The 17,546-nt window shown below is 35.9% G+C and overlaps 1 protein-coding gene and 1 long non-coding RNA gene across 2 annotated transcripts; one reads left to right on the forward strand and one right to left on the reverse strand.

Annotated features, from left to right (window-relative positions):
- Nucleotides 1–2,909: 2,909 nt before the first annotated feature.
- LOC128235500 (52 kDa repressor of the inhibitor of the protein kinase-like) lies at nucleotides 2,910–3,782 on the reverse strand. Its single transcript, XM_052950313.1, has one exon. It carries the CDS (start codon nucleotides 3,780–3,782, stop codon nucleotides 2,910–2,912), a length of 873 nt encoding a protein of 290 aa, XP_052806273.1.
- Nucleotides 3,783–8,747: 4,965 nt separating this feature from the next.
- Nucleotides 8,748–10,695, forward strand: LOC128233491 (uncharacterized). The gene is made up of 3 exons (XR_008260704.1): nucleotides 8,748–8,870; nucleotides 9,647–9,720; nucleotides 10,628–10,695. It is a non-coding gene; the product is annotated as an uncharacterized LOC128233491 (long non-coding RNA).
- Nucleotides 10,696–17,546: the final 6,851 nt, after the last annotated feature.

Below are 17,546 nucleotides of genomic sequence, written 5' to 3' on the forward strand. Positions count from 1 at the left end.
ACCGGCTGTTTGGAATCAAATGCTGTTTGTGGTCCCCTTTATGTACCCACTCTACACAAGTAAGTTTACTCGGTATTTAATTCCCGTACTTCAGAACCTGCTTTACGTTAATCAGTGGGCACTGGACAGCAAACTTTGAGAGTGTAATCACGCTAATATAAATATATACTGTATACCCATACTGATGGATTCATGATGATATGATGTGTGATATTGGTTATGCTACGCTCTCGTTTTCTAAACTTTACGCATACTAGTCAATTGGTTCATTCGTTGGTTCAACTTCGATAATAATTAATAATACAATTAAAACTATAGAGAGCAGCCTGGCTGACGAAAGCGTTGACATAAGCCTGTTCAGACTCACCACTTTCAACGGAAAACAACCATTTCACGATAGACACACGAACATCTCACGAGAAACACACGAGACACACACTAACGCCTCGGTCCATTTACCTTCGGGGGCTGACTGGCCGGTCCTTATGATGTCATATGGCCGAAGTCGTGTGTATATATCGAACATTTTATATAACCATTTAATATTTTTAAAGCGATTTAAATGTGTTTTAATGAACAAAGCTTAAACAATTTACTTGCGACAAATTTTCGCCTTTGTGAAAATAGCAAGCCGCATTTACCATTTGTATGACGTCAGCGGTCCATATTTCATTTTTGGCGAGGTCCGGATCTCCCAAAAATATGATATTGACCGCTGATGTGATAAAACTGGATTTGTATCAAAATACAATGATATACGGACCGATCGACTGCATGTATACAAAGAAGAGACACATGTATGTAATGTATAATATAACACTATAATTAAGTATTAAAATATCTAAATAAATGTTGATTATGCTTCTGCCGAATGAAATATTGAGTAATATCATTTTCGGCAAAATAACTACTTCTTTCGGAAATTACCAGATATCAACTTTTGAGAGAACATATAATCTGCTCATTGATCTTAAATGCTCGCTCAATACATGTTATTACAATAAGGAAATAAAACAGGAATGCTACAGCAATAATATTGTTTGGGTACAGACAGATAACGCCCGACAGCTTCCTAGTAACTTTGAGTGAATACTTAACTCGTAACTTAACTGTTTGTCCTTTTATGTATTTCTCAGTATATAAACGTGTACATGTAAAAACCTAATTCAAAAGAAAAGCATAAAGTCTGCAGCACAAAGAAGACATCGTCCTTTAGCTCACAAAGTCTTTTTAATTATCCCTTCGTAAGCCAAACGGACAGAAGGCGAAGGGGTCTCGTTCTTGCTCCCCCGTCTGCTTACAGAACTGGTCTGGATCAAATACACAATACTTAAATTGAGCATTTGAAATAGGGGCGATCGATAAGAAAGGTCAAAGTTGTTTAGAAATAGATGTCTGAACATACTGTTTACGTGTGTTTAAATTGTTAACTCTTATGACCTTGTCAAGTCAGAAACACTACATGTATGTCTACAATTACTTTACCAGTTTGGTCTGGTTGTCGAATTTAAAGAGTAATAAACAGTACATTATGTCCAATACGTCAATCATACTTTTATCGTGGATTGAAATAAACTGCCAAGTTGAACAAACAAACGAATTTCACTTATGAAGAAATCTACATACGGCGCAACAAATATCCGTAACGACCCAAACCAGCAAATCATATACGTATGCACATTGAGGTTTAAGCAGTAAATATAAATGGACAGTAACTCAGCTAGAGAAAGGGATAGGAAAATATACACGTTTCTGTCCCTTAAATCCTGCATGAAAGCAATGTTACATATAAGAAGTAAAAGTCTATATTATTTTATGAATTCAGCTAATTCATGATCTTATATGAATATATTTCTCTTTCAAATTCACTTTTCTCTTTTATGATCAGTTTTTTTATATGTACGGGCTGAATTTATGTCGACTTTATTATTGATTAATGTATTTCTGAAATTTCGTCAATTATACATGATTTAGCAAAACTGAATATTGCACTTTCAATTCGGACTAGCTTTTGTCTGATGAGAAATTGTTATGTAAAAATACGAATATTCTGTAACATGTTAGGTATGTATAAATCAGACAAATCAGAGGAAATTATAAAAAATATGGTAATAGTGTAACACAATGACCGCCGTCAATATTAATTCATCGCTGTTTAGTTCATCATTCCTATCTTTAGCTACCAAGTCATCAAAATGCCATAGCGTTTATTTTCATTGGAACTTCATTACCGTTACCGGTAGGTGTCGACATGATATTCTGAGAATAGATGGAACAGTCAATCCTTTATCATATGCTAAGATTGGCCCTAAGACTTGAGGGACGTAGCTTGGATGGAATCAATGTGTATGCCGAATGTTAGGGGGGCCTGCTCCCACAGAAAAAAAAATTGACCCAAGAATGTCAGAGGTGCGTTTTGGCGTAAATTTGGTACAAATAAGAATGTTTCACAGACCATATATATAATAAAATATAACTTAGATTTAAGTTTCGTTACTGGAATAAATTTGACAGCAACTGAACGTTGATTTTATATTGTTAATTAATAAACTAATTGCTGGCTCTTTTCCACTTGAGGTTTGTTTTCAGCATTAACATAATTATATTGATAAATTAAATATATGTTATACCAATATGTTAAACACTATGCTGTTACCTTCTAGCATTTTGTATACCTTATAAATGATTTTGAAATTCATGAAATATCAGAAATTATTACATGTAAAAGACAAGTGGAAAAAATAGCGACATCAACTTTCAACATCTGAATGCGTTTCAAGTCGTTGTCAAAGTAACAATAATCCAACTTCAATTCAGAAAAAGTCTAGTTTTCTGCATTTCTCTGATGCAAACCCGTTAATCACTTGGTCAATATCAATGTTCATGTCCTTGTGTACATGGATCAAGGCTTACGACGACAGCCTGTCAGACGTCATTGTTGTTCGCAAATAGTTCTTTATGCGTTTCATAGCACTAAATGACCTTTCACATGTGGCCGACGTCGGTGGCATGGTCAAAAGAACCCCGATGCTGGTACAAATGCAAGGATACAAGTCCTTGCACGTCTGCTGTAGGGTGTCGTGGAGTCTTGAAGCCTTTCTGTCTGTCATACTCCATCTAACTCTCCATCTAGCAATTTCCGACTTGAATGTCTCGTATGTTTGAGGAAGGTCGGGGGCAAAGGCGGCATATATTGTCGGCAGCATATTATCCCGCAGGTCAGCCAGTTTTGAAGGCAATAAGTGTTGCGCGCAATACCGATCTTCATTACCCAGAATGCGAGTTTCCATTTCCTGAACTAAATGGTCCAGGAAAACATTATACAAAGTGACCCTGTAGTAATCAGACACCGTTTGGACATCAGGGTTAGCTCTGTTCTGCTGTCGACCAGCTCTCTTCGGCATTGATGGTTGAATGTCAAAATCGGCGCTTACATCCACGGCCTTGTCGTATAGAGCATCCCAAACATACTGATCAGCCCTTTCATCGTTGCACAGCTTAATAACTACGCGCGTTTCACACACAACATGCAACGAGTCGTTGACCTGCTTTTGTAGGAGATTTGTCAGGGGATCGGTGCTACTCAGAATGTGTTCCGTCACAAGGAGCGCAATTATAAATTTGAAACGCAATATGGCGGCCAGATATTGCCCTGCCTTTTCGTCGCCATCCGCCTGTAATGTCTTCAATGCAGGGAACTCATTCTTGAAAGTTTCAATAGCGTCTGCCCGACTGGACCAACGTGTTTTACACAGAGTATGGAGCTTAGTGCGCTGGTTCATTTCCTCTTGGGTAGCAACATCGTGTGATATCTCGTTCTGGAATGCGAACAACCGTTATGCAGAATCATCAAACAGGAAGCTTATGTCCTGAACAGTCGACATCATGGTTCTTACACAAGGAATGTTCGAACTATGGACCAAAGACAGATTCAAACAATGCGAATTGCAATGTACGTAATTTGCATGTGGTGAACGTTCACGGATAAGAGCTTGAAGTCCCCGAAATTTCCCAGACATGTTTGAGGCACGTCATAGCACTGAGCTCTAATCTTAAGTTGATTGAGATTTGCTTCTTGCAAGAACTCCACAATGTTTGCGCAAAGTGCGACTCCCTTGATCGATTCACACTCGACGAATCCAAGAAATTCTTCTCGGACTACGCAACTCCCATCGACGAAACGCACGCAAAAAGACAATTGTTCTTTTGTCGATTTATCTTTTGCTTTATCAACCATGATGACATAATAGGGGCACAACCGACAGTCTTCCAAAAGTTGTTTCTTCATCTGACTTGCGCAAATGCCAATTAATTCATTTTGGATTTCTGGTGAAGTGTATTTACTGTTATGGTGTGCGTTGTCTAGATGATTTGCTAGGATTTGGTCATTTTGTGCAAAGGTTTTCAGTATAGCCATGAAAATGCTGTTATTTTCGGTGTGTCCGCGTAATGGTATATTTTGCTTTGCACAAAGCACAATTACTTCGATAATTGTGGACAAAATGTATCGATTTTTGTTCACCGATTCTTTCGCACTGGTGGATACCGTTTTGTTTATCGATTCATTTTTTTCCGGACAAGATATCCATATAGCCTTCGGCACGAACAGACGCATCAAGATGGTATTTTTCAACTGCATGATGTTTAATTAGCATGGAAATATTCTTCCAATCACATGTGCCGGCTGTAAAGGTTTTCTCTCGGCCGTCTATGCCTCCGAACAAACAGCAGTTCACACAAAAGAAGCATCCTTTGTCATGGAGTACCTCGACCATGGTGTTTCCATTAACCATTTTCCGCAGAGTTTCGCAGCTTACTATTTGTTCCAAATACCCTGGAATAGAAAACTACAATAATAAATAATTATATTTAAAATTAAAATTGATACAAGACAAAAAATAAGTAAAAAAAAAATCAGCCGGACGGGGAATCGAACGCGTTATATCCGGATGCGAGGCTAGCACTGATCCAGTACAAAAAAAACAGCAACTTCTTACGTAGTAAATCTATATAACTGGTTTACATAGTAAATATATCTAAACTGGTTTACATTTTATTTCTTACTGACAGGATAATTCCACTTTAAAAAATATACTGGTCTGTAAGTTATTGTACTGAGCACACAATATAATGCAATTTATTAAGACTAAAGAAAAATACTGACCGTGTTGGAAATGGGAATTGAAGACATGATGGCCAGGTTCCATTTAATAACTTTTGTTTGGTGTCTTCATCTACAGGGGGTAAGGTAAGACATCCGATATTCGGATACTTTGGAACGTTTTCGGCCATGATGACCTCTGTCAGGCTCTTGGTCTGTTTACATTTCAAAGAAAAAGCGCCCACCAAACATTGTTTGAAATGTTTAAAAGACGGAACTTTACAAAACACGGTCGTCCAAACTTAACAATATGCGGGCTCCAGTCGTTCGAACTCTTCCTTGGGGTTTACAATATAGAAAGTAAATCATTCCAAACATGTAGATTCCGACAAATCAATCACTGTCTATTCTTGGCAAATCTTGTTTCTGGTGTTCCATTTACCCCTACCCCCTACCCCCTCCGATTTTTATTGCATTTTTTGCTTGACATTTTTTATTCTTTCGACTTTCTGGGGAAATGTGTAGGCCGCGGCCTACACGGCCTATAGGAAGCTACGCCCCTGAATTAATGCAAAGATTGGCCCTAAGACTTTAATAATAATTATCACAGGACCTGCCTTTGTTATACGTTACTTGGGCCCATCGAAGATCAATCGGCTACGGCTAAGGTCAACCGCTAATGGCTTTTTTGTATTGTCCAGAAATTAGTTTAATTACCTTGTATACAAAAATCCTATTAAAGGGGTTTGGTCTAGTTAAATTTACATCACTGAAACTATTGAATGACTAGCTCCTTTTTGTGGCGATAGCCAGTAAAATACTTTGATTATTGTCACGGGAGATAATATGTGTGACATGATATCGTTAAACTATTAATGGGGAATAAGGAAACACTTCTAAATGGTCAACTACAATTGGAGCCTATTAGGGAGTGTAAAACCTCATTTTGGGAGTTCGATAAATAGTCTGCTTCTGGTTAGGATTCTGATAGTCTACCTGGTTTAGATCTGAGAGTCAGCTTGCTCTCGTGTAATAGAATAATTATTTTTTACAAATCATAAATAAATAATTGCTTACAATAAACTTTGTTTCATCGGACGTGGTAGTTGACTTTGTAAATATACAATTGAACGGCATAGTGTATAGGCAGGGAATTGGAGTGAAGGTGCTACAATTGCTAGATTTCAATTTAAAATCTGTGTACATCAAAGTAAGTTAAATTTTGATAAATTAAAAACCAAGGCATTAAATGAGTCAACATTTAAAAAATGATAAAAAATACTGGACTATGTTAAAAGGTTTTGCTTAAATCAATACTTCTAACACATCAATAGATACCGCTGAAAGTTATTTTAAGTGCATAAATAATCCAATTGACCCTTTCTTCTGCTAAGACGAGATTTTTTTTGATTTTATTAATATGAGAAAATAAATTGGATGTTATATTTGCAGAATTAAATACGCCAATCAGCTGTGAGTGTTCACTAAATACATATTTCACAAATAAATACTATTAAAATAGGGTTTAAAGATATAAATGATCGCTTTTATTCATGGAAAATCCATCTTCTTGCCACATCTTCTTACTTTGTTTAATAAGCTTTTTGAAATATATGTTTTCAACATGGTCTTAGGGTTTTGTTATACCATTACACACAAAGAGAAATATCAATTTTGTGAATAACTACAGAGAAATCACAATGCCGAGTACTATTGGAAAATTATAAAAGGAATGAATAATGGGGTTGATGTCATTATCGGGGTATGAACGCAAATGGGCTGGTCAAAGTGTTGGAGTCCGAAGGACTCCACGCGTACTTTGACCAGCCCAATTGCTCTCATATCCCCGATAATGACATCAACCCCGCAATTCATACCTTATATTTACACCAATAGTTCATTATTTCATGCAAACACTGTTAAAAAATACTTCATTTCATTTAAGAAAACTTTTCACTAATCCTTTCTTACCCATTCTGTTAATAGAATGACACGACTGTAACCGGAAACATTTTTTTCAAATGACGTCACAAAAACGTCAAAAGATCAACCACTTGAACTCACTTCTAAAGGTAAGATTGAAACACTTATGGCAGCAATACTTTTAAAATATAATAGATTAACACTTTCTAAAATGTTGAGTGATATCTTACGGGACCTGCTGACACAATACAAACAATAACAAGATCAATAGTTTTCATGTATATTGTTATGCGATGAATTGCGATCCGAACATATCCGAATATATTGCGTTCATCGATTGATAAACGCTATTGCCGAAAGGCTGTTTGTTTAAGGAATGGAAGTTTTGGTGTAAATATTTACGAGATTACTAAACAATAAATCGACTATTAGTAGTTGGGCAGATACAGACAATGTGTATATAAAAGCACATGCGGGATAAATATTTTGAATACATTAATCGCTTGTATTGCGTTTTAAAGATTATATCAAAGTCTTTGATTATGTATTAAGAGGAAATATGTTATTAAACAAAAAAAATGAAATTAAACGAAATCCAAACAAATCGAATTGGTGTTAACCTTCCAAAGATGTTGTAGTTTAGATTTATTTGATGTATGTTTTTTTTTCTAATACCATGTCTAAATTGCGACTATCCTTAAGCATTGAAACAGGTAGATGGAATATACCACAATAAAAACCTTAAACAAACGTTAATGCATCATTTGTAACTTAGTAGGAGTAGGTTGGTAAACATAAAAGACAGGTGCTTCAGTTAGAATGCTGGCATAACACTGAGGCATCACGGAAGCAGACGACGATGAGGAGACGCCGGCGACATATACATGTGTTATGTATGGCATAAACTGAAGAAAAGTGCTGATTGATGATTACATGGTCCGCTGAACAATCCCCCTAAATGTTTTCTACCAATGCGAAATGCGAGGTCAACATCTGAGCTCTGTTTTTGGACGGTGCCCGCTCAGGGCAGCGTTCATAGTAGGGGCAATCGGCTGAAAAGTTACAAACCGATTTACCGCCTGTCTCGGTCGAAGAAAGAGTGCGGTTTTTCAATGCTTAAAACACCAGTAATATTCAATAGCATACAAGAGCATTAATAATTAATATGCAATAAACCTAAAATTCTAAAGCACAAAGGATATGTTTAAAATACATTACTTAAGAATGCATGATTTATTTTATCTTGAATTTTTCCTGCGTTAGCTGATCGTTACATTTAATGACATTGGACTTTTTCCTTTTTTTGGCACCAACCAAATTACTTGCTAGAATAAATCCGGACTCCAAGCTTTACTAGAATAAGGGCCAGTTTTATTAAACTTCGTACGAAGTCTGTTTTGCTCACGAACTTTGTACGATGTATCTCAGGCTGTTTAGCCGTTTTATTAAGAATTTCGTACGAACAAGCACCTGTTTCTTCGTAGATCTACGAAAATTTCTACGAAAGCTCTTAGGGTGGCGTACGAACTTCGTAGACTAAAAAATGGCCACCACAACAACAGAAATATTCTATATTGGCAATCTTTCATTTATTATGGCGTATTTTAACAAAACCAACTGCCAATTTCAAAACAGAAGACGACTCTGTGGAAACTGCAACCCGGTGAATAAATTAACAAATCGTTAAGACGCGGTTTTGACTAAATTTTCAGGGGACGCAACCTCGCGCCAACTGTCAAAATGTTTTGAAAAACAAAATGCTCTTATTTCGATGCATTTCAAGAGTTTTGTTGTGATAAGAACACTGGAATATAGACTGAAATACTATCCAACCATTAGACTCATGGTATTTGAATTTTACGGTGTTTTAAGTAAAACAAACAAGCTAAAAACAGACTGATTTTATGACAGTGTTTACACTGATCTGTCATTTCATCTGTCAAAGTTTTTATAATTTTTAAATAACTTGCTTTGACTTATATTTACAAGATTATCATGTCTCTAATAGTGTTCAGAAATTCTAAATCAAGATTGAAGCTTATAAATTTAAAAGTTGCCTGGGGGTGGGGATGCGGGGATGGGATGGGTCAAAAAGTTTTTTTTAAAATATCCAGAGCAGCCAGAAGGTAAGCATAAGCTCTATTGGTCACAGTTGGGAGACTTGTTTGTCCCAAACTACATTTTTTTCAATTTTATTGCCGTTCTGAAAACATTGCAGCTAGTAATGGGACTTGGACTGGGGACTCCCTGTTTGCAAGTTTGTGCTCTATCAACTTGGCTCACAGGCCCTTAGAACTTAAAATAACTTAAAGCTTGCAGTTGAATTGTTCAACCAGCTCGACAAACTGTTCCTGATAACTTAATTTGCAAACAATCTGACCTTTGTGGGTTAGTACTGGGACACACTCATGAACGGTATAATATTAGTACGGTAAACCTGGGTGCAAAAGTGGGACAGGTTCAGATCTTGAACCCCACGACTGATGACTACTTGAGCTCAAGCAATGGCTTTATTAAAACAGAAACCACCTTGCATTTAAAGAAAAATGTCAACCATATTTTAAGCTTCAGAAAGAAAACAGCCTGTTTATTAATAAATAGATTATTCATTTTATATTTTAGATCCTGACATGGATCCAAGATGCTGGTAACTAGGCGGGACGGATTGTTACACAGAACTTCAGGTTTCTGGATGGGTAACTAAATTTCCATATTTCCAGTTTACTCGTGTTATTTATAAGCAAGATAAAAGTAAATACACCACAAGAGCGAATCAAGTGGAAATCGTGCATTATGTATGTATTTACAGTCAGTTTGTAGCATTTTTTTTACCAAATCTCAATTTAATACAAACTTTTAAGCTTATCATGCATATAGTTTGATGCACATTATATAATTGTAATATTAAAGATGTGCAGCATATATATGGAATGATCCACATTACTGGATACTGTATATATGTAACATTGCATGTGAAAATGCATAGCAACAAGTGATATAAGACTGCTGAAAAAATCACATTGCAAGTTTTCATATTTATTTTCAAACATTGATGTTTTATGCATTTTTCAAAAACATTAATTTGCGACAGAAATATGAAAAACTGCGATAAAATCTTTTGTCAGCATTCTTGTATCGCTGGTTTTCAGATGTTTACACAAAATTTGCTCATTCCTGGACAAAAGATAAAATATTATTAAAACTGTTAATCTGTAAGAGTGCAGCCTTAAAGAAAACAAATGAAATAAAAAGGGTTTTTAATGATTTCTAGCAGATAAGTCTGTTGTCAAAGAACCAAATTCAAGGTATCATTATAGCCGTCTGTCATGTCAGAGACATTACACTAATTTTATTGTATTATATTTGTATATGATGTATAGGTCCTAATCATTAGGTCTATAAATCCGGCTTTAAGTGATTTTGAGTTGTGCCCTTTATTTAAATGAGAAAACAACTGATGTTTTATTATACGTATTTTACAAGTGGCTCTGTGAAATATTCTGTGACTGTTAAGAGGTGTAAATTTAAAATATTTTGTATATGTACTCATTTTTTTATCATTGTTTTTTTTTGCTCTTAAATAATTTTTGTTTTTCGTTTCAGAGACTCAGCGCCATGTCACAAATACTTCAGAACCTAGAATGAAAGTTACCGAAAGAACAATAGACTTTCCAATCCCTACAAAATTCATCTTAACTGTTTTCCAAGGTGATACTTGAGACTACCAAAGACTTTTCAAGGACATAATTCACAAAACAGTTTATGCCACCATCTCATATCAAAGGATTGTGCTTGAGTTGAACAGCCTTCAAACAGAAACTGTTTCAACACCTTCAATGGATTCATTCTGATTCAGTTTACCCTTGCTGTGATCTGAGCAACTATTTAAATCAATTTAACATTGTAAATTGTTTAAACTTGAAAATTCTGTCTTCGTGCAACTCACATGAATCTATTTACTGTGGACTTTGATGTTGACTCTATACAGGAAGAAGAGCCCATCTTTATACATGTTGGCATATCTTTTAAAAAGGAAACAAATATTATAACCAACATACTACACTGTTATGTCATCCAAGGACTCAGCTACTGACTCAATTTATAAATACTTCAAAGGAAAAATGTCTCTGTCAATGTAATTACTGCTGTGCATAATAAGACATTTTTTATTATGCGCCCCTTCGAAGAAGAGGGGTATATTTCTTTGCACATGTCGGTCGGTCCTGGACGTATGGTCATCATACTTGACATGAAGGTTGGGCCTGACCAGTAGATGATTTTAGGGCTCATCGGGTCAAAGGTCAAGGTCACAGTGACCTTGAATGGTAAATTAATTTTAAAGCTTGTCCGAGTGATAACTCAACAATGCCTAGACCTTTCGTCATCAAACTTGATATGGAAGTTGGGCCTCACCAGTAGATGACCCCTATTTGTTTTGGAGATCATCGAGCCAAAGATCAAGGTCACAGTGACCTTGAATGGTAAAAGATTGTCCAAGTGATAAATCAACAATGCCTGCCCCCATGGCCCTCAAACTTGACTCAGAGGTTGGGCCTTACCAGTAGATGACCCCTAGGTCAAAGTGATCTTGAAAGCAAACTCGACAATTCCTGGACCAATCATGCCATTCAGTCTGAATGGTCATCAAACTTGACATAAAGGTTGGGCCTGACCAGTAGATGACCCCTCTTGACTTTAAGGGTCATCAAGCAAGGTCAAGGTCACAATAACCTTTAATGCCAAAAAGATAACCAATCCTCTATCAGGGATATCTCAACAATGCCTGAACCTATGATCATCAAACTTGACATGGAAGTTGGTCCTGACAAGGAGATGACAAAGGTCAAGTTCATAGTGACCTTGAATGCGAAAATGTTTCGAGTGATAACTTGACAATGCCTGTACCCATGGCCCTCAAACCTGACTTGGAGTTGTGTCTGGCCTGTAGATGAGTCCCTTTCATTTTAGGGGTCATCTGGTCAAACGTCAAGGTCACAGTGATATTGATTGAAAAAAAGCTTGTCTGTGTGATAACATGTCAATGCCTGAACCCATGTCCCTCAAACTTGACATTTAGATTTTTGTAGACCAGCTGATGACTCATATGGATTTTGAGGTCATAGAGTCAAAGGTCATGGTCATAACACACTCTATTCTCACACTTTGAATGGTCATAATCTTAAAACTGCCTCAACGGCATCCAATGTTTGTGACTAATCAGCTGTCATTTCGGTCCATGCTTATTTCATTCAATTGTTCATATAATCCTGACAACATGGCGCTCAGGTGGGGGCATAATGTTTGACAAACATCTCTTGTTGATACTTGGCTCATTTCTTACATGTAGCTGTAACATTTTGGGCAACTTCCCAATTATTTTCTTTAAGACATTTTTCATCCAGCTCATCTAAAATCATCCTAAAATCGATAAGCGTCATCTCCTTGTCAGGACCAACTTCCATGTCAAGTTTGATGATCATAGGTTCAGGCATTGTTGAGTTATCACTCGGACAAGCTTTGGTCTACAGACGGTAGACGGTACCGACCGACATGTGCAAAGCAATATACCCCTCTTCTTCGAAGGGGCGCATAATGAACAAGAGCTGTCACAGAGACAGCGCGCTCGACTATTCCGCTGCTTTTCAGTGTAAGGATTGAAAAGTTTTGGCGAAACATGCATGTATCACTGTTAGCTTAGATTTCAATGCAATACATGCTGTGCGGAGATATTAACATATATGTGGTTACATGCAAATTTTTTAAGTGTAATAATAAAGGGTCATTATTTGCAAAACACAGTTATCTAACTTGATTATTCAATTAGGTTGGGTGGTTGAATACCACTGTATAAAGTCTCAATGCAATACATCAAGTAGTTGCTGATATATTATCCTATGTGTGCTAACATGCAAGACCTTAACCAGAATTTCTAAGTCGCATAATAAAGGGGCAACAATTATATAATATGAAAGATAGAGTTATCTTATTTAATTAAATAAAAAGGTTAAATGGTTGGGAGCCTGTGTGTAAAGTTTCAATGCTATACATGATGTATTTGCTGAAGCATTGACTTAAAAGTGGTTACATGCAAAACCTTAACCAGAATTTCTATGTTGAATAAAAAAGGGGCCATTATTTGAATTTAATGCAAACTGGAGTTATCTTACTTGGTTATTTAAGTAGATTGGATGATTGAGTACCATGTTATAAATTCTCAATACAATACCTCAAGTACTTGCTGAGATATTAACCTAAGTGTGCTTACATGCAAAACCTTAACCAGAATTTCTGAGTCGAATAATAAAGGGCAATTATTTGCATTAAATGCAAACTAGAGTTATCTAACTTGGTAAATTAAGTAGGTTGAAAGGTTGAGTACCATTGTATTAAGTCTCAATGCAATACCTCAAGCAGTTGCTGAGATATTAACCTATGTGTGCTTGCACGCAAAACCTTAACCAGAATTTCTAAGTCAAATAATAAAGGCCTATTATTGGCATTAAATGCAAAGTAGAGTTATCAAACTTAATTAATTATGTAGGTTGGATGGTTGAGTACCATTGTATAAAGTCTGAATGCAATACCTCAAGTAGTTGCTGAGATATTAACCTATGTGTGCTTGCACGCAAAACCTTAACCAAGGGGTGATGCCGACGCAGACGCCGACGCTTGGGTGAGTAGTATAGCTCTCCTTATTCTTCGAATAGTCGAGCTAAAAATGTCTTATTATGCAAAGCAGTAATTACATTGACAGAGACATTTTTCCTTTGAAGTATTTATAAATTGAGTCAGTGGCTGAGTCCTTGGATGACATAACAGTGTAGTATGTTGGTTATAATATTTGTTTCCTTTTTAAAAGATATGCCAGCATGTATAAAGATGGTCTCTTCTTCCTGTATAGAGTCAACATCAAAGTCCACAGTAAATAGATTCATGTGAGTTGCACGAAGACAGAATTTTCAAGTTTAAACAATTTACAATGTTGAATTGATGTAAATAGTTGCTCAGATCACAGCAAGGGTAAACTGAATCAGAATGAATCCATTGAAGGTGTTGAAACAGTTTCTGTTTGAAGGCTGTTCAACTCAAGCACAATCCTTTGATATGAGATGGTGGCATAAACTGTTTTGTGAATTATGTCCTTGAAAAGTCTTTGGTAGTCTCAAGTATCACCTTGGAAAACAGTTAAGATGAATTTTGTAGGGATTGGAAAGTCTATTGCTCTTTCGGTAACTTTCATTCTAGGTTCTGAAGTATTTGTGACATGGCGCTGAGTCTCTGAAACGAAAAACAAAAATTATTTAAGAGCAAAAAAAAACAATGATAAAAAAAATGAGTACATATACAAAATATTTTAAATTTACACCTTTTAACAGTCACAGAATATTTCACAAAGCCACTTGTAAAATATGTATAATAAAACATCAGTTGTTTTTTCAGTTAGATAAAGGGCACAACTCAAAATCACTTAAAGCCGGATTTATAGACCTAATAATTAGGACCTATACATCATATACAAATATAATACAATAGCATTAGTGTATTGTCGCTGGCATGACAGACGGCTATAATGATACCTTGAATTTGGTTCTTTGACAACAGACTTATCTGCTAGAAATCATTAAAAACCCTTTTTATTTCATTTGTTTTCTTTAAGGCTGCACTCTTACAGATTAACAGTTTTAATAATATTTTATCTTTTGTCCAGGAATGAGCAAATTTTGTGTAAACATCTGAAAACCAGCGATACAAGAATGCTGACAAAAGATTTTATCGCAGTTTTTCATATTTCTGTCGCAAATTAATGTTTTTGAAAAATGCATAAAACATCAATTTTTGAAAATAAATATGAAAACTTGCAATGTGATTTTTTCAGCAGTCTTATATCACTTGTTGCTATGCATTTTCACATGCAATGTTACATATAAACATTATCCAGTAATGTGGATCATTCCATATATATGCTGCACATCTTTAATATAATAATTATAGAATGTGCATCAAACTATATGCATGATAAGCTTAAAAGTTTGTATTAAATTGAGATTTGGTAAAAAAATGCTACAAACTGACTGTAAATACATTCATAATGCACGATTTCCACTTGATTCGCTCTAGCGGTGTATTTACTTTTATTTTGCTTATAAATAACACGAGTAAACCGGATATACGGAAATTTAGTTACCCATCCAGAAACCTGCCGTTCTGTGTAACAATCCGTCCCGCCTAGTTACCAGCATCTTGGATCCATGTCAAGATCTGAAATAAAAAATGAATAATCTATTTATTAATAAACAGGCTGTTTTCTTTCTGAAGCTTAAAATATGGTTGACATTTTTCTTTAAATGCAAGGTGGTTTCTGTTTTAATAAAGCCATTGCTTGAGCTCAAGTAGTCATCAGTCGTGGGGTTCAAGATCTGAACCTGTCCCACTTTTGCACCCAGGTTTACCGTACTAATATTATACCGTTCATGAGTGTGTCCCAGTACTAACCCACAAAGGTCAGATTGTTTGCAAATTAAGTTATCAGGAACAGTTTTTCGAGCTGGTTGAACAATTCAACTGCAAGCTTTAAGTTATTTTAAGTTCTAAGGGCCTGTGAGCCAAGTTGATAAAGCACAAACTTGCAAACAGGGAGTCCCCAGTCCAAGTCCCATTACTAGCTGCAATGTTTTCAGAACCACAAGAAAATTGAAAAAAAATGTAGTTTGGGACAAACAAGTCTCCCAGCTGTGACCAATAGAGCTTATGCTTACCTTCTGGCTGCTCTGGATATTTAAAAAAAATACTTTTTGACCCATCCCATCCCCCCCCCGGATCCCCACCCCCAGGCAACTTTTAAATTTATAAGCTTCAATGTTGATTTAGAATTTCTGAACACTATTAGAGACACGATAATACGGTAAATATAAGTCAAAGCAAGTTATTGAAAAATGATAAAAACTTTGACAGATGAAATGACAGATCAGTGTAAACACTGTCATAAAATCAGTCTGTTTTTAGATTGTTTGTTTTACTTAAAACACCGTAAAATTCAAATACCATGAGTCTAATGGTTGGATAGTATTTCAGTCTATATTCCAGTGTTCTTATTACCACAAAACTCTTGAAATGCATCGAAATAAGAGCATTTTGTTTTTCAAAACATTTTGACAGTTGGCGCGAGGTTGCGTCCCCTGAAAATTTAGTCAAAACCGCGTCTTAACGATTTGTTAATTTACTCACCGGGTTGCAGATTCCACAGAGTCGTCTTCTGTCTTGAAATTAGCAGTTGGTTTTGTTAAAATACGCCATAATAAATGAAAGATCGCCAATATAGAATATTTTTGTTGTTGTGGCGGCCATTTTTTAGTCTACGAAGTTCGTACGCCACCCTAAGAGCTTTCGTAGAAATTTTCGTAGATCTACGAAGAAACAGGTGCTTGTTCGTACGAAATTCTTAATAAAACCATGGACCTATAAATTTATAGGTCCGTGATAAAACGGCTAAACAGCCTGAGATACATCGTACAAAGTTCGTAAGCAAAACAGACTTCGTACGAAGTTTGATAAAACTGGCCCTTATTCTAGTAAAGCTTGGAGTCCGGATTTATTCTAGCATGTAATTTGGTTGGTGCCAAAAAAAGGAAAAAGTCCAATATCATTAAATGTAACGGTCAGCTCGCGCAGGAAAAAATCAAGATAAAATAAATCATGCATTCTTAAGTAATGTATTTTAAACATAACCTTTGTGCTTTAGAATTATAGGTTTATTGCATAATCATTAATGTTCTTGTAAGCTATTGAATATTACTGGTGTTTTAAGCATTGAAAAACCGCACTCTTTCTTCGACCGAGACAGGCGGTAAATCGGTTTGTAACTTTTCAGCCGATTGCCCCTACTATGAACGCTGCCCTGAGCGGGCACCGTCCAAAAACAGAGCTCAGATGTTGACCTCGCATTTCGCATTGGTGGAAAACATTTAGGGGGATTGTTCAGCGGACCGTATAATCATCAATCAGCACTTTTCTTCAGTTTATGCCATACATAACACATGTATATGTCGCCGGCGTCTCCTCATCGTCGTCTGCTTCCGTGATGCCTCAGTGTTATGCCAGCATTCTAACTGAAGCACCTGTCTTTTATGTTTACCAACCTACTCCTACTAAGTTACAAATGATGCATTAACGTTTGTTTAAGGTTTTTATTGTGGTATATTCCATCTACCTGTTTCAATGCTTAAGGATAGTCGCAATTTAGACATGGTATTAGAAAAAAACAAACATACATCAAATAAATCTAAACTACAACGAACATCTTTGGAAGGTTAACACCAATTCGATTTGTTTGGATTTCGTTTAATTTCATTTTTAAGCATGTTATAGACATGTTCTAAATGTACTTGTTTTTGTTTGTATACAACAGTTTTACCCAGAATTTAATTATATTCATATATCTAATTGTTTTAAAACTTAATCTCATCGTAAATAAAATTATTCTGTGTTGTCGTTTTTGACACCGAGTAAACGTTCGCCGATTTGT

The sequence above is a fragment of the Mya arenaria genome, chromosome 5, assembly GCF_026914265.1.
Source record: "Mya arenaria isolate MELC-2E11 chromosome 5, ASM2691426v1".
In the NCBI taxonomy this organism is placed as follows: Eukaryota; Metazoa; Mollusca; class Bivalvia; order Myida; family Myidae; genus Mya; species Mya arenaria.